General features: G+C 33.6%; 6 protein-coding genes and 1 long non-coding RNA gene across 8 annotated transcripts; 4 read left to right on the forward strand and 3 right to left on the reverse strand.

Annotated features, from left to right (window-relative positions):
• Window positions 1–163: 163 nt before the first annotated feature.
• On the forward strand, window positions 164–2,143 carry LOC142533606 (proteasome subunit alpha type-1-B-like). The gene is made up of 2 exons (XM_075640431.1): window positions 164–645; window positions 1,441–2,143. The coding sequence occupies exons 1-2, from the start codon at window positions 295–297 to the stop codon at window positions 1,909–1,911; spliced, it is 822 nt and encodes a 273-aa protein (XP_075496546.1). The 5' UTR covers window positions 164–294; the 3' UTR covers window positions 1,912–2,143.
• A 173-nt stretch (window positions 2,144–2,316) lies between these two features.
• On the reverse strand, window positions 2,317–5,275 carry LOC142533607 (gamma carbonic anhydrase 2, mitochondrial-like). 2 transcript variants are annotated; one of them, XM_075640433.1, is made up of 6 exons: window positions 5,023–5,151; window positions 4,203–4,504; window positions 3,761–3,904; window positions 3,466–3,591; window positions 3,149–3,300; window positions 2,317–2,841 (listed from the first exon to the last, which is right to left on the reverse strand). In XM_075640433.1, exons 3-6 carry the CDS (start codon window positions 3,882–3,884, stop codon window positions 2,563–2,565), a joined length of 681 nt encoding a protein of 226 aa, XP_075496548.1. In that variant the 5' UTR covers window positions 3,885–3,904; window positions 4,203–4,504; window positions 5,023–5,151; the 3' UTR covers window positions 2,317–2,562. The 2 variants fall into 2 exon arrangements, with proteins under 2 accessions (XP_075496548.1, XP_075496547.1); XM_075640432.1 differs by lacking the exon at window positions 4,203–4,504 and having other exon boundaries at window positions 5,023–5,275.
• A 268-nt stretch (window positions 5,276–5,543) lies between these two features.
• LOC142533605 (isoflavone reductase-like protein) lies at window positions 5,544–7,307 on the reverse strand. Its single transcript, XM_075640430.1, has 4 exons — window positions 7,048–7,307; window positions 6,802–6,936; window positions 6,167–6,404; window positions 5,544–6,052 (listed from the first exon to the last, which is right to left on the reverse strand). The coding sequence occupies exons 1-4, from the start codon at window positions 7,228–7,230 to the stop codon at window positions 5,682–5,684; spliced, it is 927 nt and encodes a 308-aa protein (XP_075496545.1). The 5' UTR covers window positions 7,231–7,307; the 3' UTR covers window positions 5,544–5,681.
• Window positions 6,411–6,935, forward strand: LOC142533610 (uncharacterized). Its single transcript, XR_012816783.1, has 2 exons — window positions 6,411–6,594; window positions 6,771–6,935. It is a non-coding gene; the product is annotated as an uncharacterized LOC142533610 (long non-coding RNA).
• A 5,261-nt stretch (window positions 7,308–12,568) lies between the features above and the next one.
• Window positions 12,569–13,469, forward strand: LOC142533134 (protein RADIALIS-like 4). Its single transcript, XM_075639778.1, has 2 exons — window positions 12,569–12,923; window positions 13,086–13,469. The coding sequence occupies exons 1-2, from the start codon at window positions 12,652–12,654 to the stop codon at window positions 13,111–13,113; spliced, it is 300 nt and encodes a 99-aa protein (XP_075495893.1). The 5' UTR covers window positions 12,569–12,651; the 3' UTR covers window positions 13,114–13,469.
• Window positions 13,470–15,935: 2,466 nt separating this feature from the next.
• LOC142533609 (zinc-finger homeodomain protein 2-like) lies at window positions 15,936–17,307 on the reverse strand. Its single transcript, XM_075640434.1, has one exon. The coding sequence runs from the start codon at window positions 16,853–16,855 to the stop codon at window positions 16,067–16,069; it is 789 nt and encodes a 262-aa protein (XP_075496549.1). The 5' UTR covers window positions 16,856–17,307; the 3' UTR covers window positions 15,936–16,066.
• Window positions 17,308–22,678: 5,371 nt separating this feature from the next.
• On the forward strand, window positions 22,679–27,554 carry LOC142533592 (sugar transporter ERD6-like 6). The gene is made up of 18 exons (XM_075640418.1): window positions 22,679–23,171; window positions 23,909–23,971; window positions 24,040–24,129; window positions 24,224–24,283; window positions 24,378–24,443; window positions 24,537–24,602; window positions 24,682–24,757; window positions 25,151–25,215; window positions 25,296–25,388; window positions 25,587–25,667; window positions 25,771–25,855; window positions 25,966–26,012; window positions 26,099–26,161; window positions 26,239–26,298; window positions 26,423–26,488; window positions 26,594–26,653; window positions 26,997–27,111; window positions 27,218–27,554. Exons 1-18 carry the CDS (start codon window positions 22,977–22,979, stop codon window positions 27,328–27,330), a joined length of 1,464 nt encoding a protein of 487 aa, XP_075496533.1. The 5' UTR covers window positions 22,679–22,976; the 3' UTR covers window positions 27,331–27,554.
• The last annotated feature ends 352 nt before the right edge of the window (window positions 27,555–27,906 follow it).

Genomic DNA, 27,906 nt, shown 5'->3' on the forward strand with positions numbered 1-27,906 from the left:
GGCTTCAAGGAACTCGGTCCTTTAATTCTTTCTTTCAAACTTTACTTCTTTAATATATTTGGTTCTGATAGTTGGGCTATTTCATGGGCTGCAATGAAATTGGGCCCTTGAATTCTTTAGTTCAAACTATACTCCTTTTAGGCCCGTAATAGATCCATTCTTCTTGGCTTGAAGACAAAGGCAGGCAAAATCAATCAAAAACCCTTCCATTTCATTTCTCCCCTGCTACGAAGGTAATAGCCAATCTGAAAGAAAGTAGGACAGAGTACAAATAACCGAATCTACAATCCAAACATGTTCAGAAACCAGTACGACACCGATGTGACGACATGGTCTCCGGCGGGGCGGTTGTTTCAAGTAGAATATGCAATGGAGGCGGTGAAGCAAGGGTCGGCTGCGATAGGACTGAGATCGAAGACACACGTAGTCTTGGCTTGCGTTAATAAGGCCAGCTCCGAGCTTTCTTCTCACCAGAAGAAGATATTCAAGGTCGACGATCACATCGGCGTCGCCATTGCTGGGCTCACCGCCGACGGTCGCGTCCTCTCCAGATACATGCGCAATGAGTGCATCAATTATTCCTACACATACGAGTCGCAGCTCCCCGTCGGGCGTCTTGTTGTTCAGCTTGCTGACAAAGCTCAGGTTTGATTTTTTGTTTCAGTAAGTTGCTTATGTGTTTTCCGACTGTACTGATATTTTGGTGATTATTGTGTGATAAATATAAAATGGTTAGCCGATTTTGAATTAGGGTTGTATTTGAGAACTGGTAGTCTTTGAATTTGTGATTGCAAATTGGTACCTAGGTAAGATTGAAGAATTTAAGATTGGGGATTATTTTAATTGGAAATAAGCAATTTAGTTGGCGTTTTATTGGTTATTATCCTGAAGTATGATCTGTACTATCCTTGAATCTGCTGATTTACCGATGAACAATGGTGCTAAAAATGATCTTTTTAATCCTCGGTCAACTTTTGAGAACACCTTTGTAAAGCTGCTTCTCAAATGTCAATCCAAGTTAAATATCCATTAGTAATAAGGTTAAAACTTAAAAGTGACCCGTGCATTTATTTCTTGATGGATTGCTCCACTGATGATGGTGGGTTATGAACTTTTCTGTTCCTTGGTGAGTTGCTGCTGCATTTTTTATATCAGATTTAGATGTAGATTTCTTACTAATGTCCATTTCAAGTATCTGGTAGTGTGCTACTTAACCATTATAGCACCCACCCTCGATGAAGTTTGTTTCTTCTGACTATTATCAAATGTGTTATTGAGGAAGAATTCTGGTTTTCCGTAAATAAATCTGGTAAAAAGGCGAGTTAATTGTTAACATTTCAAATTGGCCGCCATCCCCTTTTTTCAATTTTTAATAGCAGAAGTTTCGTTTATTATCTCGTAAGAGTAATTACTCTTTCGTTCTGGTTAACCATTATGCAGGTCTGCACACAGCGATCATGGAAGCGACCCTATGGTGTTGGTCTGCTGGTCGGTGGTCTTGATGAATCTGGAGCTCACCTATATTACAACTGTCCAAGTGGCAATTACTTTGAATATCAAGCATTTGCGATTGGATCTCGGTCACAGGCTGCCAAAACTTACTTAGAACGGAAGTTCGAGAGTTTCATGGAATCGTCACGAGATAATCTGATCAAGGATGCACTTTTTGCATTGAGGGAAACTATACAAGGAGAGAAGATGACAAACTCGATATGCACAATTGCCGTAATGGGAGTCGGGGAGGCGTTCCATATACTGGATCAAGAAACTGTGCAATCCTTGATCAATGAATTTGAGCTTGTAGGTGAAGATAACCCTACTGACGAAGCTGCTGCTCCAGATCAAGCTGGTGATGCTGATACAGGTGCTGCTACCCCTGCTGACCAAGGGGCTGCTCCAATGGATATCTGAATCTGATAACGTTATTCAATATCACCGCATCTCTTGTTAAAAATTGACGACATGTTTACAAAATATCCCCTTTTTTATAGACTTAAGATGCTGGAGCAGAAGGATACTATGGTTTTGTTAAGCTCCATTGATACGTCCTCGCCATGTCAAAGATTCGAGTTCTCTGTTGTAACATGCTCCATACTCGGTCAATTTTTTCTTTTCCAGAATAGATTGATGGCATTTGGTATCATTTCGTGCTATTTTCATTTCGACATTTGGTTTTGAATTGTTTCGATTAAAAATTATCGAAAATTATGAGATTATCATATGCTAGATATAAATGACTCATCACATTCATATAACAATATTAGAGCATAAAACAGCAGTCGCTAAAATTAAGTATAACTATTTTTTTTTTAAAAAAAAGACCTCGGACAGGAAGCGAAGCAGTGCCATCACGTATCATGGCAAAATATAATTCAGAAAACTCATTGTAAAACAGTGTCTCAAATACAGGTATCGTCATGCATATATGGGCTACAGCATGGTTCCCGTTGTAAATTGGATGCAACCAATCAACGCAAACCCTCGTTTTATTTGTAAAGAGTGGTGAATTGTTATCTCAAAATCTGCACAAACAGAAGTCAAAACAGCCGCAGGAAAAAATTCTCATTGAACAGCCTTTTGGGACTTATGCAGAATGCTATCTGGAAGAACAAGTTCTGGTGGAGTTTCGCGAACCACCCCGAGCATTGAATCATATTCTTCATCACGACGAGCATATTTCTTGCGCAATGCCTTTTCGAACTCAATTTCGTCAAAGGGCTTGGCATTTTCAGCAGCATGGACCTTCGCAAGGTTGATGTAGTTTGTGGCTGATTGGGAAATGAAAGCTATTTCTTCGTCAGTAAGTTTCCTAAGAAATTTTGCCGGATTACCAGCCCACACCTGTAATAAACCAGCACCATATTGCTATAGATATCAGTCACGCCTAAAAATCGATGCAACACCAATAAGCATAAATATATATAAATTTGAGTCAAATTATACAAAATTGAAAGACGATGGTAAAATAGACATAAGTCAGAGCCTGAGAACAAATAGGAGCCTATGGAATCAGGAAAGAACAAATCATTTCCTCGAATCATGCGCCCAACTCACAAGCATCCCTAGATTAACCCAAATCCCAATTAACAATTAGAAATCCACATTTTTTGTTAGATGTCTAGGTTCTCAAGGGCAAATAAAAGCATACCTCCCCAAAAGGTACCCTTGTATCTTGTCTCACAAGCGATCCTGCACCTACCATGGCATATTTCTCCATGACCACGCCATCAAGCAAGGTAGCTCCCATACCAACAAAAGCCTCATCCTCGATTGTGCAGCCATGTATAACAGCACTATGACCTGTGCATCCAAATCTTATGCAACCATATTTTGGAAATCAGGTACAAACCAAGACGCAGACGAAACCAAGACGCAGACGATTATGGAACTACTATTATAGTGTTATCTTGTATTAAAAAAAAAATTGCAACTAATTTCCAACAGGACAAGCAAGAGATCACTCACCAATGGTGACATTATCTCCGATAATAGTGGGTAGTACCTTCCCGCTTAGGTTAGATTTTGCCACATGAACAAGAGAGTTGTCCTGTATATTAGTCCCTGACCCAACAGTGATGCCATTGACATCCCCTGCATCCAGAAAACATGAAAAAATCTTAATTGATGATAGAGTCAGTTTGTATGCTTATTTATCAAATGAAAGTAGGTCGATTCAATCAAGGAAGCTTAATTGAATTCAATATCAGTGTATCAGGAAATACTTGACAGGTATCACTATGGGTTCTTGATTGAAACCTACCTCGAAGGACGCACCCATACCATATAGAAGATCCTCGTCCAACTCGGACATCACCGATGACAGAGGTACTTGGGGCAACAAAAGCATCCAGATCCACTACCGGAGACTTATCAAAAAGGTTCATCAAAGTTCGATGCCTAGACACTAAAAACAAGTGACTATGAAATGATGGGTGTAAGAAAGCAAAAAATATCACTGAAGGCGGTGGAAAGAAGATTACAAATCAATTGTCATAATTTGAAACATGGCAGAAAAATATACTGGCAAGTTTTAGCACGATTACCTCAAAATAATGATTCATAAATAGCAAAAAAAATTAGAAATTTCAGGTTGCAGGGGAAAAACACAAAATATGAAAGAGTTGGAGGCTTGGAGCTTTATGGCCAGAAGTGCTAGACAAAAGAAAACAAAGAAAAGAAAATCTGCGGAGTGGGATCTGTACCTCACCATTTTGATATATACTATACGTCTTTCTAATAATCAAGACTCTGCAGATTTTTTTTCCGCTCAACATTTCAACAATAACAAGGACTCTCCCAACAAAATCCTACAGGATTTTCCTAGCAAAGTTATTAGATTAGCCTTGGTAAATATGATATGATGGACAACAAAGAACATGATATACGACTAATTCCATATGTTCAGACAGAGGCCACCACATATGCAGATTATGAACATTACGCCGAGGTTCACAGCTACCACATGCTGAGTCAGGTGCAGCTTTCTACTGTCGCACACCAAAATCTTGAGAAAACAACAATTGTGAAATGATGATACGCTGCAATTTTTAACCCTCAAGAAATTAAAATTTTTAGGCATTCCTTGCAGATGAATTATTTGGGGTAACTAAAAATGTTGAAAAAAAAAACACTAAGAATTATTTCGGATATCCAAATTTTAACTCTAATAATCCATCCCAAGTATCCTTTTAAATAGTCTCTCTCATACTCCCGATAATTTCCCGATAGAAACTAATTTTGATGTTTTCTCTCTTAAACACCAGGGAAAAGATCAACAACGCCTCAACCAGAAAATTCTGTCCCCAAGATTTTCCTTTCTCCGCCAAGCTCGAAGAATACTACGGTTCGTTCAAAAACCTCAAAAGAACTAAAACTATACAAATCACAACGCAACCCATGAACTAAAACAAGCACGTTCAGGATCTCTTAAATTGGCATTCAACCCAATCCATAAATTCGAACAAAATGTGGGTCCTCGATGAGATCCCCAAAAATAATTCCAAATAATAAAGAGGGATTTACGTTGCTCGTGGAGATAGTAATTTCCCTGGAGACGGCTGCCCAGGCGATCAATGGATTGCCCCGTTTCTCGAATCCAGCGCCCAAGCGAATATACTGCCCGCCCCAAACTCCCCATTCAGTAGTGATTTTTATTGATTATTCGCTCTTAGAATATGAAAGGAATCTTGAATGATTCCCCGTCTGTGTGGTCTTTTTTCAGCTGCCTTTTTAGCGTCGAGGGTTACAGTGAGTGACAGAAGCAGGAAGACTTGCTTGCCACCCAAATATAAAGGGTTATTTTTGGATTTTAGCCTTGCTCAATACCAACAATTAATTATTTTTATATAAAAAAAATATAAGTAAATTAAAACTTTAAACATATTTATTAGTAAGTAGCTTTTTTTGAAACGCCTGAATAAAATGATCTTAACTCAGCTTAAAAAACTACTAGTTAATCGGAACATAAAGCTATTTTTTAATTTTATTTTTGGTTCATTTGGCTACATCTTTTATGTTATTGGTTATTAACTAACTTATATAAATATAGCAATTAGCAAGCACTTGATACAAATTTGTAAGCTGTTTTAATTGTACTCGATCACATTCGGGATTGAGATTGATTTGTAGAAACAGATAAATAAGCGCGCACGCGCACACACAACAATACTATAGGCGGCATATCACACAAGCTGATCAAGATACTCTTCCACTGTTTTATATTCAACCTCTGGATACAGCTCCGAGGCCTCAACCCCGAACGACGGCTCGATGTCGAAATATGTTTGATCCCCCTTCACAAAAATCGAGTGGTTGACTGAGAGTATGATGTTGATAGGGATTGGAGCTTCTGCAATTTGTTTCAAGACTTGTTCTTCGGGAACATACTCTTTCTCAATTGTTTTACCAATCTTCTTCTCCCATGACGAAACAAGATCATTGAATGAATAGATATTCTTAGGTGGCTTGATGTACAGAATCTTGTTCAATGTTTTGGGATCATCCACTGCTTTGATCGTATATGTTCCGATATCGAGCTCATAATTGAACACAGCTGTAAACCGGGGACAAAATGGTTTATTTCTTTGATGGATGATTGATTTATCCAAGGACTGTGCTATTTGAATGAAGTTAAAAGTATATGTGTGTGTGTGTAAAGTTATCATACCTTTAGCGTTACCATCTCCTAAGATAATCACTTTATCTCTTGGGGGAGCAGTAGCACCTAGTTGAATTAGCGTTGGGAGCGAATAGCCCGCGAAAAAGTTGGATGCCACATAGGTGTAAGGTATTCCTTCTGCTTCAATTGCTCTGCGGATTTGAGCTTTGCCTTCAAATGCAGACTTTGCTGGTTCAACAGCACGCGCGCGATCTACATCGTTCCCAAATTCCGAAGGAAAGAATCTCTACAACATAGAACAAAAAAATAGCTTGTTTTTTTTGCAGAAATATAAGAGAGCAATAACCTCAGTCACAGGAGTTGGACAACAATTAAGGAACTTAGACTACACAAGACATCACTGATATACAAGAGACTAGATTGTACACAACACTTTCTTGTCCTTAAAACTTGTGACGATATATCTATAAACAATAGTTTGTCATATCTTCCCGATTACACGTAGGGAAGACATGTTGAGTAATAAATTATTGGTCGAACTTTTGCTAAAAAAGTTTATTTATGTAAAGAAGAAAAAACTTATGCATGAATATCCTGAAAGTGTGATATCTAGCTCCAAACTCTTTGGAAATCATCCAAGTTACAAAAGAAGGTATCAAGAAAAACAGGAAAATCAAGCCAACCTTGACATTCCCTGCTTCTTTAATAGCAGCAATGATCTTCACTTGATCAGCCAACTGAAAGTTACCAACGGTGGATATGACCACATCCACTTGCTTTATAGCCTTCACCAAGCTCTCATGATCAAACAAATCACCCTGCATATATAATTTCGTAAGCACACATGATCCAACCTTTTTAAGATTACTCGACAGGGCATTAAAGAAGCAAATCATTTTATGGAATCCAAAATGAGTACAAAAACATACAATGAGAATGGTGACACCAGATTTCTTGAAACCCTCGACGATTTTGCCTTTAACAGGATCAGAGATGGTGGTCTCTCTTAACAAAGCAAACGTGGGGTGGCCGGATTTGGCGCTTGCTTCCAATACAAATTTGCCGATGTACCCTGTTCCTCCGATGATCAGGATCTTGCTCCTCTCGGCCATTTTCTTGCTTTTTCTTTTTCCTCGAGAGATGACGTTGAAAATAACAAGTAGGTTGGGAATAAGATGGTACTAGTTTGAGTCCCGTGTAGGCTATATATACACGAGACGCTCACACTACAAGCGATATATATGTTTCACATATTATTTTGAATATGTCTTTTGTGAGACGTCTCACGGATCTTTATCTGTGAGACGGGTCAACCCTACTGATATTCACAATAAAAAGTAATTATTTTTCATGAATGACCCAAATAAGAGATCCGTTTCACAAATACGGCCCGTGAGACCGTTTCACACAAGTTTTTGCTTTATACTTTATATCAACTAATTGATTCAGTCAATAATGTTTAACACACAGTATTTTAGTCGTAAAAAAAGGCAAAAACTTCTGTGAGACGGTCTCACGGGTCGTATTTTGTGAGACGGATCTTTTATTTGGGTTTTCTTTTTTATACTAAGAGTATTACTTTTTATTGTGAATATTGGTAGGATTGACCCGTCTCACAGATAAAAATTCGTGAGACCGTCTCACAAGAGACATACTTAAAAAAATTTGTGAATCGATATCATTAGTCAATTTAATGAGACATATATCTTAATTATTTAGTCACCTACGAAAATGTATTATTTTTTATAATAAAAATATTATTTATTAATGTAAATATGAGTAGAGTGGACTTATCTCACAAATAAAAATCCGTGAAATCGTCTTATAAAATACCTATTATTGATTCTATATACATCACCGAAGTGAATGGGTTAAAAAAATATTACAAAATGCAAATAAAATCCAAAAGTGATGGTGGAAACTGTGCAGATACCATTTTAAAATCCATAATTTCTTCAAGTGAAAAAGAATTGAGAGATGGAAGTGTTGCACTAACTTCAAATCTTTATAGATTTGTTTAAATTAAATTTCTATGTTATTTACTCATTATATTTTATTTTTTTGGTGTTATTTGTTTTATATCCTTTACTCATCCAATCGGAAAATTTCAAATATGTTTTGCATGTAAATTCATTGTTTAAGCCCAATGGACGTTATAAAGAGACACTCATGAGTATAAAATGTAAACGAAATTAAATTTCTATATTCTTATAATCTAAATTAGATTTCGAAATCCTCATTAAAACATGAAAATTTAATAAAGCTTTTGTGAGGTGAAAGACGGGGAGACTATGGATCTGGACATGTAGATGATGAGAATATAACGGTATACAAATTTTGTGAGAAATTATTTAAAACCCGTGTAGATCTTGACGACGAATCACACGGTATACAATACGAGAACAATGTATAAAAATTATACTAAAATTTAAATTAAAAAAAATTGGTGCTAGCGTGAACAATAATCATGATAACGTCCGGATTAAAAGAGTGATGGTCACATCAGTGTATATAGACGAGATAGCACTATTATTCATTGCCTTAGGCATGCGAGAGCCTTTGATGACAGTGAGGACTTTACGTAGCATTCAAGCAAATGCTAGGTGTTTGATATATTGTATGGTGGTGCAATAATTGTTCTTGTTTGGTAGAACGATCGAATTTTGGTGCTTGAGCTGTTGTGCAATTTAAAAGATTTGAGTTGCGCTATTACTACTAGCTATAACTTTTAGTAAAAGCGGCAAACGTTCGATCCTACAATTGGTATCAAAGCCAAAGTCACGGGTTCGATTCTCATTAATTGCAAGGAGTGTAATTATTGAGATGAAGATTGTTGGATGCAATAATTGTCTCTGCTTGGTAGAACGATCGAATCGTGGTGCTTGAACTGCTGTGCGATTTAAAAGATTTGAGTTGCACCATCACTACTAGCTATAGCTTTTGATAAAGCGGCAATCGTTCGGTCCTACATATATTTTTATAATTTTTGAACTCAACCATTTCAAAAAGTTAAGAAACTCTATTTTACATTAATTGGTAGACCAACTCCTTGGTAGGTGTTGTTTGAGGTTAGCAGGTCACTCACTTGATGACTTTACCAAAACAGTGGATTCTTCATTGTCAAATGTCAAGGAAGAATCTTTTAATCATATGAATAAATTTTATATTAAATAAATCGTATCATATTTCACACTACACAAAAAATTTGTGTGAGACGGCCTCAAGTGTTGTATTTTGGGAGACAGATCTCTTATTTGGGTCATCCATGAAAAAATATTACTTTTTATACTAAAAATATTATTTTTTATTGTGAATATCGATAGAGTTGACTCGTCTTACATATAAAAATTCGTGAGACCGTCTTACAAGAGACCTACTCTTCACACTAATGTTAGCTTAAAACGATATCACAATCAATTTCGTGCAAACGTGTAATATTATGACATTTAAGTTAGATAAATTTTCGGATATAATAAAATTGTCTTTTCAATTTAATTTCATTGATAAAATCGATTATTAGCGATATTTTTATTAGAAAAAGATAATTTTTCATTTCATACACACGTCATAAATTTTTTTTAGCTAATATTCTAGGCTGATCAACTTCCTCGAAGTTTCTAGATTTTGCCTGCTTCACCTATAAACAGAGAAGCACCTCTCTTTGCTATATATACCTCTCACCAAACATCCACCATGAATCAATTTAAATTTTAAAGCATTTAAAATCCAAACCAAGCACTAGAAAAATTATTTTTTGGTGTTTTATATTTGTCTATTTGAAATTTTGGTTTTTTATTTTATAACATTTCTATTTTAGTCCTGCGTATTTTGATTTTTAACAATCTCAGTAATTTTTTTACCGTGATTGATAATTTGACACTACGTACATTAGCGTCGCATCAGCATTACATTGTTTTTTTTTTCCGAAAAAAATGAGTAAAATTGTCATGACCAAATAGAGAAAACTAAAACTGAAATTTGATGAGTCAGTAAGAGAGAATCGATATCAAATAAATAATATTTATTGTATTTAGTGATTTCAAAATAGAAGACAAACAAAAAATACGAGTTGATAAAAACCAAACTTTAACAAATTAAATAACTAAAATTCAAAGCATGTCAACCTACATAATCAAAATACTAATTTTCCCCGATATTACTAAATCATACACAAATAATTATTAAATGTAAACAAATATTAAATCAAAACTTTTCTTAAATTCATTGAGTAACGAATTAAACAGATTTTATTTTTTATTTTTTAAAAAAACTTAAAAAAAAGTTAAAAAAATGTGGCCCAAATGGACTGGGCTGAGCCTCTTACATTTACAATGCAATGTGGCTGGTGGAGTTTGTAGTCGCTGAAATTAGGCTCCATGTGATGCACATTAGGGACCTTTATCGAAAGTTCCAAAAATAAAAGTCCAATTTCAGGTCTGCTATTGTATGATGAATTGTTCTACAAATATGAATTCTGAAATCACCCTTTTTTCTTCTTCTTCTTCTTTTTTTTTTATCACAGTCGATCTCAAGTATAGATCGCTCCTAATTTCAAGCGAATAAAGTCACGTATTTTGATGCTAATATCGAAAATTATTGATTTGTCAGACATCGCATCAGAAATCAGACCAAAATATGCGAAAATTAAAAGTTAAGAGCACCAAAACTAAAATTTTAAAAGTTAAGACCAAAATCCAAAATTAAAAAAAAAAAATAACAAACCAAAAAAAAATATCATTTTTCCATATTAATTAAAAATAAAAAATGTAATAATAACAACTCTAATTTATTAATATTGTAATATAAAAAAAAAAAAGATTCACCCAACTAGCTATGGAATTGATGGATAAATTAATAAAGGTCAAATCCACCAAGCTAGCATATGTTTCCGGAATCAATGTTGGTGCATGTTCATTTATATATCTTATCTTTCGGAATAAATTTCATTTCCATGGGTAGGGTAGGGTAGGGTAGGGTAGGGTAGGGGTCACGCCCTTGCTTGATCCTCGTCAATGTTGATTCAACCCTTTTGAAATTCTCTTTCCCAAATTTATGACTTTTTATTCAAATTTTCTTCATCGTTTTTAAACTTTATAGGGCAAGAAAATGAAAACAAAGACCTGCTTGGCGTTGACGACAAGCAGAGATAGATATATATAAAGACAAAGATCTTAATATTGTGAAATGAAACCTCAACCGAATAGACTTCAACATCAAAAAATGTTGTTGTTTAGTGTTTTGTGATCAATTGGCTCATCACAAAATTTAGAAATTAAATTTAATTTAGATTAAATTAGATTCAATATTTCTGTATCCTCGTGGCTAATTCAAAACTCTTCGAAGCTTTAACTCCCACAAGTGCTAAATTTTAAATAATTGATTCAAAAAAAAACATTTAGTTTATAATATATAAATATTCCATGAATAATCATGAAAATTTTACCAAAAGTTCTGATGGATCGATAATGTACCATTGATCTTTCCATTTTATTGACGTCACCTTCATGCACAGTGCAATTTGATGCATGTTCTTGAAATCAATATTATTCATATCATAATTAATTATTGCCAGAATAATTATTGACCATTTAAAAAATTCTAAGAAGAGCCAATGAAGTCACCGATTTTAATTGTGCATTACAACAAAAAGGGCCTTTTTTTTGAAGCATTTTCTTCAAAACCAGCCAATCGAATATATTTATTTTTCTTCGAATTTTTAAATTGTAACTGACCATTAAGTTTATCAAATTATGTAATTAAGTAACCTTAGGGTCAACATTCAAAATTAACAATTGGAGAATCATGGTACTGCAACATGTTCCATCAGAAATTTTCAAAAATCATGGAAATCAAGATTTAATAAAATGATTCCGAACAAGAGGAATAATTTAGCATGTAAAACACTTTATATTGAAGTCAAATCACCATCATATTAATTATCAGCCTATATTAATTGCAAACTGGAAAATCAATAAATCTTAGATCCTTGGTCAATTCATATATTTAATTCGTCAACAATCGAGTCTCGAATATTTCTTAAATATTTTTTATCTGTCTCGTCGATATATATCTATATCTGCGAGATATATAATAATTATATCGATAAAATTAATTTGAATCAAATACATGTATCCGAACCTAGATGTACTGAGGAACCATGCAAACATAGCAATATATTACATATTTTTTGTACAAAAATTCCTATATATATATATTAATAAAGAAATGTGTTGGGGCATCTATCTTAAATAGTATGTCTTGTTGATCAGATCAAGGGATCTAATCCTACCATGTGGGAGAAATTCTCTTGGTAATCCACTTGCTCATGATGATATTATAAAAAGACCAGAAAAGGGACTTTTGAAGAATTCACCAAAATCTTGTCTTTCAATTAATATTCACAAAATCCTGTCAACTTGCCCTATTCCACTACCTTTGATTCATCTATATATAAAGTACACCTTTGCTCGACAAATACCTCAAACAACAATTAATTTTTTTTAGTTAAATACAGATTCTTCCCTTGCTAGCTAATGGCGTCGAGTTCTTGTCAATCGGCACGTTCAATGGCATGGACGGCGAGACAGAACAAGCAGTTCGAAGAGGCCCTGGCGAAATACGACAGGGATACACCGGATCGCTGGCATAATATAGCCAAGGCAGTTGGTGGGAAATCAGCGGAGGAAGTGAAGAGACATTATGAAGCTCTAGTTAAAGACATTAATCACATAGAAAATGATCGAGTCCCTATACCTAATTATGGAGCTATCTCAAGCAATTCTAGAGGATATGGCAACGAACACAGGTCATTTAAACATCTCTTCTTTTCTACTATCATGAATTTATTTTCATGGCTAGCTAGCATTGTTCGTTTACATTCATATAAAAATGTAAATCACATTTGAAGCAGGAAATTTATCTTTGATTTATTTTTTTTGCCGGGGCCGGCGTTCTATTTTTGTTACAGGCTTCTCAAGAATCTCAGGCTACAATAGCTAGTGAACTGGCCGGCGCAAGGCTAAATACTTTATCACCGTTGGAATCTTCGTAAAATATAAAGCTTATTAAGCATACGCGGTGGGAATATATATAGTTTTGATATGCTACATATCTACAGTGCACACTTACGTGAGTACATATGAGATGACATCACCTATTGGATATGACAAATATAAGAAAAATTGTACATACAATAGGTGAGTATTATTACCTCATCGATCCTCGTATAAGTAAGAACACAGTAGGCGTCCATCGTATATTTTGTTAGCTTAATTTATATATGTGTAAGGAACTGTATCTTTTGTACTGTGATTATCCGAAAAGTGTATTGACGTACAGTATGCTTGAAACACTAGCTAGTCTCTAAATTTTATTCCAAATTGCCTTGATGTCAAATATTCGAGCTAATAGTTGGATATACTAGTTATTTCATCATTTATTTAATTTTATTTTAAAGAAATTATTTATTTTTTTAAAAAGAAAACTAAATTTCACTTAAGCAAGTTGTTCACAAGTCAAGATTATAGCTGTGTCTTTTTCGATGAATAGATTAAATTTTCATGCAGGAAGAGACTCTCAGTCTCTCATGATATATAGTTGAAATGAGATTTTAAAACTCTAATTCGATCGATCCATCATATATACCCAAGAACCTTATAAGTAAAATCGAGCTAGCAAGTAGTACAGAAAAATAAATGTATATGCAACACGTTTAGAATTTTAGATTAAGACCATATATAATGATGAAACGTACTTAAAATGCGTAATATATTCTGTGAAAGTTTGAATTCATAAACACTTCTGAAATGTAAGAGAAAATTCATGAAATTTAAAAGCATTGAACAAGTAACATTACAAGTGGGCCAAATGTCGGGGGGCCTTCGACTCCTCGAGAACCAAAGAAATCGATACCTTTTTTAGGTGTACTAAAGGCTTTAATATGCATATTATTGTGTTAACTCGGGTGTCACTTAGTGTGCATCGAAAGAAAACGGTTGCAGTCTTGAAGATTTCATATAAATTTAAATTTTATTGATATTCGCATAGTTTTTACTCAAATATGAATAATATATTTTGTAATTCCAACCTGGTTCTCATGCATCGTCGGAAAAATAAAACTGAACAAATGTATTTTTTCAATTAAAAATAATTTACACATGCTATATGTAATTATTTGTATACGTACATGCATGTGTATCAAACTTCGACAAAAAAAAGTGACTAATCAATGAAACCTGTCATCTATTTTATCCTGTCATGTATTATATATTTATATATATATATATATATGTATGTATATATGTGTGTGTGTGTGTGTGTGTGTGTCCATTAAATTTGACGATATATATATTTTTCTTCAACTGGTTTGGGCCTTTTTTGCAACTTGTATGCTCTTGCAAGTAACTATTTGCTCTGTCCAATAGTTACTGACTATCCACTGTCGAGATAGATCGAAGTGTCTTGTTTGCTTTGACTTGGGGTCGAACGATTTTTTGAGAATGTATATGTTTCGAAGTCCTTATATATCACTTATTTCAATCCTGGTTGCAGATTTCGTTTGCAAATTCTATTGCAAATATAATACGTTCAGGCCTTTTGATCGATTGATATTTTTTAATTTAATCGATTGAAAAAGTTTGGGTAAACTTATTTTTCTTGTTTGCCATAGAAATTTCGTGAAATTTAGACATAAAAAAATTACCTATTGGGCACTCTAGCTACAAATATTCATCCCTTTGCATTTTATCTATATATGTTTTAACAAATACTAATGAAATCGATAATAACAGAACATTTTCAATCACAAAATTTTCCGAGATCGAAAAACTAAAACTCTATTTACCAAAACCCTTAGCGGCCGGAGAATCGTCCCCGGGAAGAATATGTTTTTATCAAAATTAAGAATTTATCAAAACTCATTTACCTCATTTTGAGTTTTAATTCACTAAAGATTTTATCTCATTTTGAGTTTTCATTCATTACTAAATATTTAAAGTTCGATTTCATACAATAATCTTGAATTTTTTTTTATTTTAATCCTATCTCAAAGTTTAGATTTGATCCAACAATTTTGATTGTTTTTATTTTAATCATATCGCGTCAAATTCTGACATGAATCAGACAATAACCACATGAACATTAAAAAAATACTGATTAAGCTGACATATCCAAATGTTTGTTAATAATTGGACCAAAATTTGACAACTTAAAAACAGACAAGTTAATGGGAAAAAATTATCCAAAACTTGGCGAAAACTTAACACCAATTAATATAACAGGAGAAAGAGGAATTTGTAGGAACAACGGGCTCAGAACTTAAATTTGAAGAGGTGGCAAAACATTATTGAGTAAATCTGTTGTGAGCGATCTCAAAAGTCCTTATTTGTAAGACGGATCATCCTTATCGATATTCACAATAAAAGGATGACCCAAATAAGATATATGTTTCACAAAGTACGAACCGTGAGACCGTCTCACACCAATTTTTTCCGACATTATTAAACACAAAATCTTCAACAACAAAAAAAAAACATATGTTAAATTTGTTGCCACCCATGTCGAAGCTCGTAAATTATTAAATCTTACCTGAGGCATTCATAAGTACTCCTGGATCATATTTGGAATTTAAGATCACTCAAAAGAATCAACTCATTAATGAATGAATTATAAAGAGTTGTTCTTTTCCCGAATTATAAAATTTGAATTAATGACATGTTAAATAAAACAAATCCCCCCATCATAATGTCACACATAAATCATCTAATCCAAGAAAGTTTGATGAACAGAAAGTGTTTAAGCATGCAGAATTAAAATAAGGACCAGAAAATTATATAATATATATCTAGCAAATTTCATAGAATGTCTCTACAATAATGATGATGATAATAATAATAATAATAATAAATATATAAATGAAGCACATTGATTATTTATATATGATGATGATAGTTATTGAAATTCTTGGGGATTCTTCTTGGAAGAATTGCTCTTGTTATTATGCATCCAAACCTTAAAAACCTGTCTCTTGACCCCAACTTCAGCACAAAACCTCTGCAATTCACTATCATCTTCTCTGGGAATCCGCCACCCCAGTTTATCAGCGAATACCATCATCTTCTCCTTCTGCTCCGTCGTAAATTTCGTCCGGAACCGCTTCTTGCTGGAAAACTTCGGCGGCGGTGGCGCCACCTGTAAGGAGTTGAAGTTCAGCTCCTCGCTGGAAGAATCAGTGCCAGCGCTTACTCCACCTCCGCCGGACCTGCCGAATGCCATCTTCACTGGCTGCACCATGGAACTCCAGTGAGCATGACCGGAGCCACCAACGCCGACACGATGATGGCTCATCGAGGGGGAAGAAAGAGGCGGGGTGAGGTGGAGGCGGTGAACCATCGCAGCACCTGCGGCGGCCGCCGACTCCCCGTGATGCTCTTTGCGGTGGAAATTTCGGTGGCAGTTGCAGGCGGCGCACTTGAGGGCTTCGAGAGTTCCTTCTTCTCCGCTGGGCATGAACTCACCACAGCCGTCGGTGACGTTCCCGCCGATACTAGCTGCGTGGTTCTTGAGGCATTCCCGGTAGTTCAATCTAGGGTTCGTAGGCTTCGGTTTGGAGCCACCGGAATTGGGTTCAGCGACTCTCGCCTTCTCTTGTTGAGCAATATTGGAGTTTTCAAGAGAGCTATTGTATCCTAGGGAAGAGCTTTGCATCCTAATTTCCTTATCTTCACCAGTAAACGCCATTGTAATTATGATCTATCTAATAATAAACCCTAAAATTAACACAGCTAAGACACTCTTTTTTTCCCAAAAAAACACCTTGAAACGCTGCTAATCATACCAACCCGATACCCCAAATTTGGTAAATAACAAAACCCTACAACGATAAATCAAAGAAAGATGGAAGGAGAGATAAACAGTGAGCTCGTTCCATGACTTAAACTCTGAACAAGAAACCCAAAAGCAGAACGTAGCTTAAACACTGGCTAATGGAGACTTTGTAGAAGCAGAAGATAAAGAAAAGGGTTAAATTAGATAGAAAACAAGGAAAAAAGATGAGGGGGAGTGGTGGTGTTGCAGTCGTTCCAACAGCCAACTAAGTATCCAACAAGGGACAGCTTGGTTGCTTGTGGTGAAGCTTTGGAGAGAGAGAAAGAGAGAGATAGTTGCTTGGGAATTTAACTTAACAGTAAAAATAAAAATAAAAAAGAAAGGAAACCGACAATGTCATGTTCGTCCTCTCCCACGCCCTGCAACTTGGTCCCGTTCCTCACCTTCATTATTGCCTCTCAGTTTCTCTCTTCCTTTCTAAATTAACATATACGACTTTATTAATTACCAGAAAATCAGACCTTTCTTTATTTCAAGTTTATATTCCAAATAATCACTTAAAATTATGTTTTCCATCTCTAAAACACACACACACATATATATATATATAGTCAATTTGCTTACTCATCTTCTTGCTCATCAATAATGTAATATTTACATGTACATGATCAAGCATATACAAATTATAAATCTAATAAATAAATGTCATCTTATTGATGAAAATAATAAATAAACAACATATCAAAATTGTATATATATATTTTTTTATAAAATATACACACTACAAAAATGTGTCAACCATAATGCATGCATATCCATTTATTGGGCTTTCTTTGTGTAAACGTCTTTAATTTATATAATATACATTTGAGAAAATAAAATTTCTAAATTTGACATTTGTTTTTTAACCTCTGTTTTTTTTTTATCCTTTCTTTCGCTTATCAATATATTTTTTTCATCACAATTACAGTTATACAAATGTTGCAAAAATTCAATTTCTTTCCATTGTGTAAATCGTAAGAATATTTATTTAACTTGAATTTCCTCGTCGTTGGTCGAGTACTTTCTTTTTATAAAAGAAACATTTTATATATATTATGTGTGGAACGTCTCATAGATTTTAAATATTTATATAAACAAGAAAGGGAAAAATAATTGGTAAAAAATGAGAATCGCAAAAGCAAAATGGGTTTATTTCATCCTATCCATGTGGACATTGTCCCCATGATAGGATGGATGGCCAAGATTTGCTCATGCATATATAGGACCCACTTTTTTTGTGAAATTGTATGTGTGGCAAGATCTTATCCGTTGAAATAAAGTGAGGATAGTGCTCACGTAAGTAGGATCTCGTTAAGTAGCAAAAGGATGCGATTATAGTGTGCGATTCTGTGTCCTCATCAGATTTGACCCATATCAATTACCTTTTCGTTTTTCAACGCTTTCATTAACTATTTTGACTGCTATTTTATGAATATTATTATGAAATCGTCGTAGATATCATCTCCTTTTCTTTTTATTCACCGTAATATATAATAATTTATTTTTTTTAAAAAAAAAAGTAGCACAAAACGACATTAAAGCAAAGTACTGATAAAGACTTTCCACTACCACATATTCCGGATGTTAATAAACCATAAATCAGCTTAATTAAATTAATTTACACAAAAAAAATCATCCATGACAAATCAAAATCTATCATTACAAAAATATATATCTTCACTTATCGGGTTCAAATATTTTTAAAATGAAAAAAGTTTACGCAAGATTCATTTTTAGAACAATTTCTCACATAGTCAAATGAAATTTTAGAGTTTGGTTCTGCTAATTAAATTTATAAAATAAAAAGCTCTTTATTGTCGCAAATTTTTGAGATCGCAAAGCGTAGCATACGATATGAATTGTATTTGGTCCATTTGACATATAGCTAAACAAAGATAGACTTGATTTTCATGGTAAAATCTTCCACTGCGATTATTTACAAAAACTTTACATGGATATTGTGTCAAATTAATTTCATACAGAGTTTTTAAAATCGGATATTGGACCGATGGTTAAATCGTAGAACCGGATGGCATTTTGGTATGAGTCCTTCGATTTACCAGATAGTCATGACCCCATTTAAAAAAATCTATTTTGTTTTAAATTTATTTTTATATTCATGTTCTCTACTTTTTTTCTTAAATATTTTTTTGTAAATCCATATTAATCATTAATATTATGAACAAAATGTGGTAATCGTAAGATATATAAAAATCCTGAGGAGGTATATTTAATTTTTAAAATTAAAAGTTTAAATGTAATTTTGACATAAATAAGTTATATATAATTTTCAGAGCTAGTTAATTTATTTTTTAATCACGATAAACATGGGAAAATATAATTAACCCAATAAAATATCTAATTTTGTTATTCGAAGAATTAACCGGATGATTCCAATAATTAAGTTATCCAATGACCCATGCCTTTGACCGAATCGACGTCGAGAATGCTACTTTGATCACTATATTTCACCAAAATCACTTAAAAAATAAATTCAAAGAGTTAACTGCCGGTTACGCAGATTATCATGGAAACATGGTCAGTTGTAAACAGCAGGGTTAGCGTGATCGATTGGGTTCTATGGTATGGCGTGAGGTGTCAGATTCAGAAAGTTTTATTTTCAAGTTGTTTGTATAAGATGGATTAGTCAATCATATCATTATAAAATAAAAAAATATCGATGAATTATATTATTAAATTTTAAAATAAAATGATCGATTTATCATTTTATATAAAACAAAAACCAAGAGTACATGTTCTAACGTGACATAGACTCGATGGAGATTAGGTTATTATTGTTCTTATTGTGCGTGATCTCTGCAATTATGGCAGACTCTCCATGCTTTCCCCGAGTAATGTCTTTTCCTCTCTTCTGTCAAATATTATTATTAAGATTCCTTTGTATTTACCCGCATTATTTGAGTTTTCTCTTCTTCATTTGAGAGTATATTATCTGAGATCTGTGTACTTTTACAGTTTTACACACACAAATAATATAAAAGTATAAAAAATATAAGTATATTGCGTGTAACTTTGATAATTTAAAGTAGAAAACAATTAATAAATTTAATCAAAAGTAGCTTTTGATAATAATCGCTATGCTTTGGAACTTGGTAATGGTAGCTAGGCAAGAGAACAAATCTCAACCTCTGCAGGCAAATTGAACACTTGTCTGGATAACATAACACGGATTGCTTGCTTTCAAACAAAACACTATATCTATACAAACTAAAACAAATGTACGGATCGCATTTGACGGGGTGGGCCTTTGACTGAAACATGTTTGTAAATACATAGGGAGCCCTAGCCCAGTAAGTTCGGCCCAGCTCGATTTTACACGAAAACTGCTGGAAACTTGGAAAATGGGTTCAGCTTGCAAATGGTTGATCACTTACTTTAGTAGGCCTGGGTTTTGAGGGGGACGTGTGCAATTCGGCCCGTGTTGTCCAAATCATCAAATCCATAACTTTAAATATAATAATTATAGTTATATGGTTAGGTTATAGTTATCAAGACAAACTTTATCGTAAGACATATTTTCAACCGTCCTTAGGGTTTACACTGGATGAATCTTGGATACGTGCAATAGTTTATGGAATAAGTAAATATGCAAAAGACGTAAATATGCAAAAGAATGCAGACTGACTCAAGTAAGAAAAACTTTTGCGGGATTCGAACTTGGAGCCTAGGTCCCAAGCTTCACACACTTGACCAAATTAACTATCCCGGAAATGGATTTTTTTTTCAATTCCAATTTTATTTATACTAAGTGATTTGTTCAATTAAAAATAATAATTTAAAACCAATTCCTTTAAATAAATTTACCAGATAAAATAATCTATTTATAAATAATAATACTAATATTTTTTTACAAACAACCTATTTTAGTAAATTCTAAAAATAATTAAATGATTTGTTAATCATAATCAATAACTCGAATATTTTAAAAACATTAATTAAGTTTAAAATATGTGCACGCGAGGCATAGGTTGGTAGTATTTATTATTTTTATCACATTAGTTGTTTGACACATTATCATTATTTTATTTTATTTTATTTTTGTTAAAAAAAAATTGATTATAAAATACTCAAAAATATTTGTGATAACAGTTCGCACGTGTTTATGGTTTTTCAAAAGATAAAACAGAGGTTTTTTTCTCCAATTATTTACGTTGGATTGTAGCTTTGTCCCATTCATTTTTAGTTTATTTTGAGTTCGAGTTGAGAGAGGTTAGGAAATCAAACTAAGTCATACCAACCACGAAGTATGTAGTCCCCATGTTTTTATTATTCTAATAATTAGAAAGGGGGTCAAGGAATCCGCCAGCTGCCATATCAGATATTTGTCCATTCAAACTTTTTACATGTTAATTAATTTAAAATAAGTTGAACTGTGAATCATATATATGAATTTATACAATCTTCTGTACTTGAGCTGGTATTTGAGATTGAATTAGTTATGATCTTTCCTTTTGAACTAGTTTTTGAGGTTGAGTTATGTTTAAATCTCAATCTGAACATGGAATGAGGGTCAAGTTCTGATCCTGGTTCAGACCTAGCGTTATGTGTTAGACTGTCTTATGGACCACCCGATAATGTTTTGTAAATAAGTTGTTCATTCCTAGGAGTAAGCGTTGTTTATTAGATGTTTCACGTCGATTAGATTAAATCCTTCATAATTGTACACATAAACTTAAACAATCATTTCTCTTTAAACTAATTTTTGAATTAAGTTAGATATAAATCTCAATCTTATCAAAACTCATTTTTTTACGTGAAAGATATCTAAGGTCGTGAGTTATATGTTCGCAAGAAAAATATCATGTCTCCAAGTCATTTTACGGACAAACAACTATTTATCATTAAATTGTGAAATCAACAATGATTTGATAAATATAGGTTCCTCTAGTTCTTGATTTTGAACAATTTAATATCTTTTTGCTACTGATTATTCTTGATTTGGATCTGATTTTCTGTCCATTCCATGCTGTCAATTCGAGGGCAACGAAGTATTTTCGATCTCAAATATTAAAATATCAGATACCTATTGTGTTTATTATCATGTTTATTGTGATTATTGAATTGGCATCACACACAGTTAACCCTTGTAGAAATACAGAGAATATATCTGGTTAATCATTTTTTTTCTAAAATAATATCATCAAATATATTAAAAATAATGATTGAGTATAGATATTTACAAAAAATATATCTGATTAACTATTTTTAAATATATCTGGATGACTAATTTTTATTGTAAATCCCAAATATATTTGGTTAATATTTTTTTTAAAAATAACATCTTCAAATATATTAAAAAATATGACAAAAACTTGTGTGAGATGATCTCACGGGTCATATTTTGTGAGACGGATCTCTTATCTGATTCATCTATGAAAAAATATTACTTTTTATTGTGAATATCGGTAGAGTTCACCCGTCTCACAAATAAAGATTCGTGAGATCGTCTCACAAAAATATTATTTTTTATTGTGAATATCGGTAGAGTTCACCCGTCTCACAAATAAAGATTCGTGAGATCGTTTCACTCTAAAAATAATGATAGACTTGTGTTAGATATTTTAGGCAGCCGGCCAAAGTTACATCAAATCATTGTCAATGTTTTAACACGTGAGAAACAGCGCCCGATTTTATTTGTTTAGATTTGCGTTTCTTTAAATATAAAATAAAAGAAGTGTATTATACCTAAGCAAGCACTGCAATTTTTATTTATCTCATCCATTTCGGAAGTCCTCTTCTTCAAATCTACCTTACTTCAAGGAGAAAAAAAAGTTCCTTGTTTATAAGGGCAAAAAGTTCGATTCTTGATCAGTGTTTTTTACTTGGGATTTTATTTATTGGATTGAACTTTAATTTGTAAAATTGTGTAATTATTTCTTGGATTCAACTTTAGTCTTCTGAGGCCCGGTTTCCATTTTCTTGGATCGAACTTTAGTGAGTAGAGAGAAAGGAAAGAAAAAGCGGGGGAAAAATGAGTTTCAGGGAGGATGGTGAAGATGGAAGAGGGGATCTGAGGAAGCCATTTCTTCATACTGGGAGTTGGTATCGTATGGGTTCGAGGCAGTCCAGCTTGATGGGCTCTACTCAAGCTATTCGAGATAACTCCATCTCAGTCTTGGCTTGTGTCTTGATCGTGGCTTTGGGTCCTATACAGTTTGGTTTCACTGTACTTTCTTCTTCTTCAGTTTTCCTTTTTGCTTTGTTGATCTTTGATTTACTCGTTAAACATATTGTTCGATTGCAAATAGAAGTGGGTTTGAACTTGAAACTAGTGAATGTTTGCTTGTATCCATCGAATTGGGTGGGTTCGAACTTAAGCAAAATTGGGAACATCATAAGGTCTTTGGTGGGAAGATTGTATTGTGGTGGAATCAACTTAATAGGCTTGATTTTGACTGTGTTGAGATAAAGTTTGCGGCTCTTTCAGTTGATGGTGCTGAATTTAAGTGGCATTTATGTTATCCGGGGTATATGCATGAAAATCGAGTAGCTTTTTTGGAATTTTGCACCTTTGCAGTGGTTCCACATACTCGAATCCAGTTTTGATGAGGTTTAGATATAAGTGGGACTGAATTAAGAGATACTCAAATCCGCTCCATCTCTGTCCTGCAAATGTAAAATTAAGTTTTTGAAAAGATTTGCTTATACTATCGGCTGAGCTACATTCTTTCACTTTTGAAATTGATGTTGGGTAGTTTCAGAGGTCACATTGTTCTTTAAGTTTGGATCAGTTCCTGGTAGCTTATCTGATCTCTTTGACTAATTTTACTTTATGGGTTAGGATTCATTGAGTTGAATTTCATATAAATTATTTCTTTTTTGGCTTTTCAGATCCTTATCTGCACAGGAAATTTATGAAAATTTGCAGTATTATTATTAATGCGATATTTCTTGGATATGCAGTGTGGTTACTCTTCGCCAACGCAGACTGCCATTACCAAAGATCTTGGCCTTACGGTCTCACAAGTTAGTGATTGTTGATTTTTCTTGCTTTGGCTTGGTAATTTCTGAAAATAACTAAATGATTGGAACAGTTCTCCTTATTTGGTTCTTTGTCAAATGTGGGAGCTATGGTTGGAGCAATTTCCAGTGGCCAGATTGCTGAGTACATAGGGAGAAAGGGGGTACGAGCTATTTCATTGGTTTTATCAATGGCTATGTAATTGTGTTGGTTTTATGTTGAAAGCATAGATTTTGACATATTTTGTTAATTTGCAGTCATTAATGATCGCTGCCATACCTAATATAATCGGATGGCTTGCAATATCATTTGCAAGAGTGAGGCTTTCTTACATTCTGTGAAGCATTTTATTTGCCTTTCATTCTCATCTTTTCAATTTAAATTGATTTTTTTTTTTTCTTTTTACATTAGGACATTTCATTTCTCTTCATGGGAAGATTGTTGGAAGGTTTTGGTGTGGGTATTATATCTTACACGGTAAATACAAAACATTTTGTAGCTATTATATCATTAAAAAAATCTTAATAGACTTAAAATATTGTTCTTTTCCCGATTCCTGATTTGAAATAGGTGCCTGTGTATATAGCTGAGATAGCACCTCAAAATTTAAGAGGGGCACTTGGCTCCGTGAACCAGGTTAGCTGAGTGAACTGTCTATTTTTCATTGCGTTCTTTTCACTAAAATTTGTGACTTGATTCTGCTTTCCTTTGTTAGCTCTCTGTGACGATTGGAATCTTGTTGTCGTATCTATTAGGACTACTTGTTGATTGGAGATTGCTTGCAGTTCTAGGTAATTCTTTGGGACCTATGACTTTGAACTGTCATTTATTTCTATTCACCTAATATGATATTTTTAAGATTCCTTGGCATGCAAACAATTATTATTTTATTCTCTTTTAAGTCAGGATGATTATTACTAGGACATTTTTTTAATGAGTAATTATGTTAGGTTCATCTTAAATTTGTCTTTTTAATCATGCAGGCCTTTAAAAATTTTGATCCGTGTTATGATGTTTGCAAGTCAGATTATTGATACATTTACCAAAGAAAAGCTTGTACAAAAATACTGCTTAGGACTAAGTTTTCACCTTTTGAAACAATGAAAAAAAAATTCTGCATAAGCTATAATAGGTTTGCAACAATGTTTCCTGACAGTGACTAATTTTTTCATCTCCGTTCACAGGAATATTACCTTGTCTGATATTGATACCCGGCCTATTTTTCATCCCTGAATCTCCTCGGTGGTTGGTGAGGCCACAAACGATTTATTTTATTAAGTTTATTTTAGCTCAGTTGAAGTACTAAAGCGTATAATTTTTTAAAATTAGGCTAAAATGGGAATGACTGATGATTTTGAAGCCTCTTTGCAAGTTCTTCGAGGTTTTGACACCGATATTACTCTTGAAGTAAATGAGATCAAGGTAGATTTTCTCAAATAGTTCTATTCGTCCTAAAACAGGTTTATTTCCTTCTGCAACATTATTTCTTAAAAAATATTCCCCTTTGATTCGTAGGACAATATAATCATTTTCTTGATTGTGAACATGTTTTATACCCCAATAATATAAGCATTTTCTTGATTGTAAACAATCCCAATAGATTTTTTTGGGTTCTTGCAGAGGTCTGTAGCTTCAACGAGTAGAAGAACGACACTCCACTTCGCAGAACTCAAATCAAGAAGATATTGGTTACCTCTGATGGTACCCATTTTTTACAAAAATTTCCCATACTTGTGGTTGTAACCTGATTTTAAGTTTGGCACAATCTTACTCCTGTTCCCTTTACATATCTTTTATGCTACAGATAGGAATTGGGTTACTCATTCTCCAGCAGCTATCTGGAATTAATGGCGTCATCTTCTATTCTTCTAATATATTTGAATCCGCTGGTGGGTAAAAGCTACCACCATTTTTTCATGTGCATGGGGATAATACATTTTTATCTCGTGTCTTTTAATTTTTTTTTTTTCAAATATAATAGCTTTTTATGCATAAACAGGAATCACATCCAGCAATGCTGCGACTGTTGGCGTGGGCATTATTCAGGTAAGATTAGAAAATAGTTTTGCTAATTTTAGTTTGCTCGAGCATTCGCAAACTCGTTCAAAGATCTGAAATTCAGGATTCTTTAGGTGATTGCAACTGCCATTGCTACGTGGTTGATGGACAGAACAGGCCGTAGGGTTCTTCTAATCGTAAGTAGAAGAAATAAAATAATCATAAGGTTTATATGTACTAGATTGCATGACAGGTACATAACTTTTTTTTTCAGGTATCATCTTCTGGCATGGTTCTTAGTCTTCTACTTGTTTCTGTTTCATTTTTTCTTAAGGTAATGAATTAGTTTATCTTATTTTTAGAACAGAGGACGAATTGTTGGTATTGTTGACATTTAGATACTTGTTATTTGATTTTTATCCTTGGTACAATCATCTTTGAAACTTTTGCAATTCAAGGGCATTGTAGCAGAGGATTCTTCATTTTATGGCATACTGGGAATCCTATCCGTAGTTGGGGTGCTGGTATGTCTTGTCAAATATGCAAATAATGATTCTTGACTTTTTATCAGCACGTGTTTTTCTACTTTGTTAAATAATTTTTTTTGCCTCTCTTTTTCCACATTGTAGTTGATGATTGTGTCTTTTTCACTTGGGATGGGGCCAATTCCATGGCTTATAATGTCTGAGGTACTGCCCACTTCATTATCCGAATTGTATGGAATATTATGATGCAGATTAATTGTTTAACGGGCAAATTTGGTTAGATCTTGAATAAGTATCTTATGTTTGAATATAATATAAATTTTTTCCACGTGTTCAGTTCTCCGATAGCAGTTTGAAAGTAACCCCTTTACCCCGTGAGACTGTGAAAGTACTCTGCCATTTTTTTTTATATAAAAAACAGCAAACAATTTTATGTTTGAATATAAAATGAAATTTAGATCAAAAGTCCGTCCAAATGCCACTTAGCTAAAGAAAAGTCTCTGTTTTAGAAACCTTGACATGTTCACCTTGTATCTGGTCACCATAGATTCTCCCGGTGAAAGTGAAAAGTCTGTCTGGGAGTGTGGCTACTTTGGCAAACTGGCTCTTCTCTTGGATCATTACTATGACTGCACCATTATTACTGGCTTGGAGCAGAGGAGGTTTGTCCGGCCTTTCCTCTATTTTCTTGTCAATGCTACTAAACACATAGTAAGCAATTTATATGCTAAAAAGATATGATTTGGCTAATTTCTAACCCGTTTACAGGAAGTTTCACCGTATACATGGTCATGTGCGTTTTGAGCGTGGCATTTGTGGCAATTTGGGTTCCTGAGACCAAGGGAAAAACCTTAGAGGAAATCCAGTTCTCTTTTAGATGAATTTTTGTATTCTGGTACATTTACCCATTTGTTATTACCCCTTTTTTAATTCTTGATCGTAATATCGACCACATGAATCTTTTTTTTTTTTTTTGTATCTGTAAAAAAAAGAGAATAAAGAAACCTGGATTCTTGAAACCATGGTAAGATAAGTTATTCATATTATTATTTTTATTTCAGCACATCAGGTAAATAAATTTGGGAGACATGTTTGACCCTTGTTATTTTTCAAAGCCCTGCGCTCTTAATATAAATTTGTTCGCAATAATTTTGTTTTAGTATTATGAAGTTATTGCTATATCTAATATCTTTAATCATCATTGAATAAAAATCGGGCGCAATATTTTTTTATTCAAGTAGTTCTAAAAATATCATTAAAATATAACATTTGATATTAGCAATTAATTATATTTTGTTACTTTGCCCGTTTGCCGTCCAAGCAAGTGAGGTCAATATGTTTTGTGAATGACTTCCCTGTCAAAATAATCGATAAATAATGTTAAAAAAATTGTCTTTGTTAAATGAAAAGAACAATTATTCAAAAAAAAAAAAAAAAAAACAACAGACAACAGTGCA

Source organism: Primulina tabacum, chromosome 18, assembly GCF_025594145.1.
Source record: "Primulina tabacum isolate GXHZ01 chromosome 18, ASM2559414v2, whole genome shotgun sequence".
In the NCBI taxonomy this organism is placed as follows: Eukaryota; Viridiplantae; Streptophyta; class Magnoliopsida; order Lamiales; family Gesneriaceae; genus Primulina; species Primulina tabacum.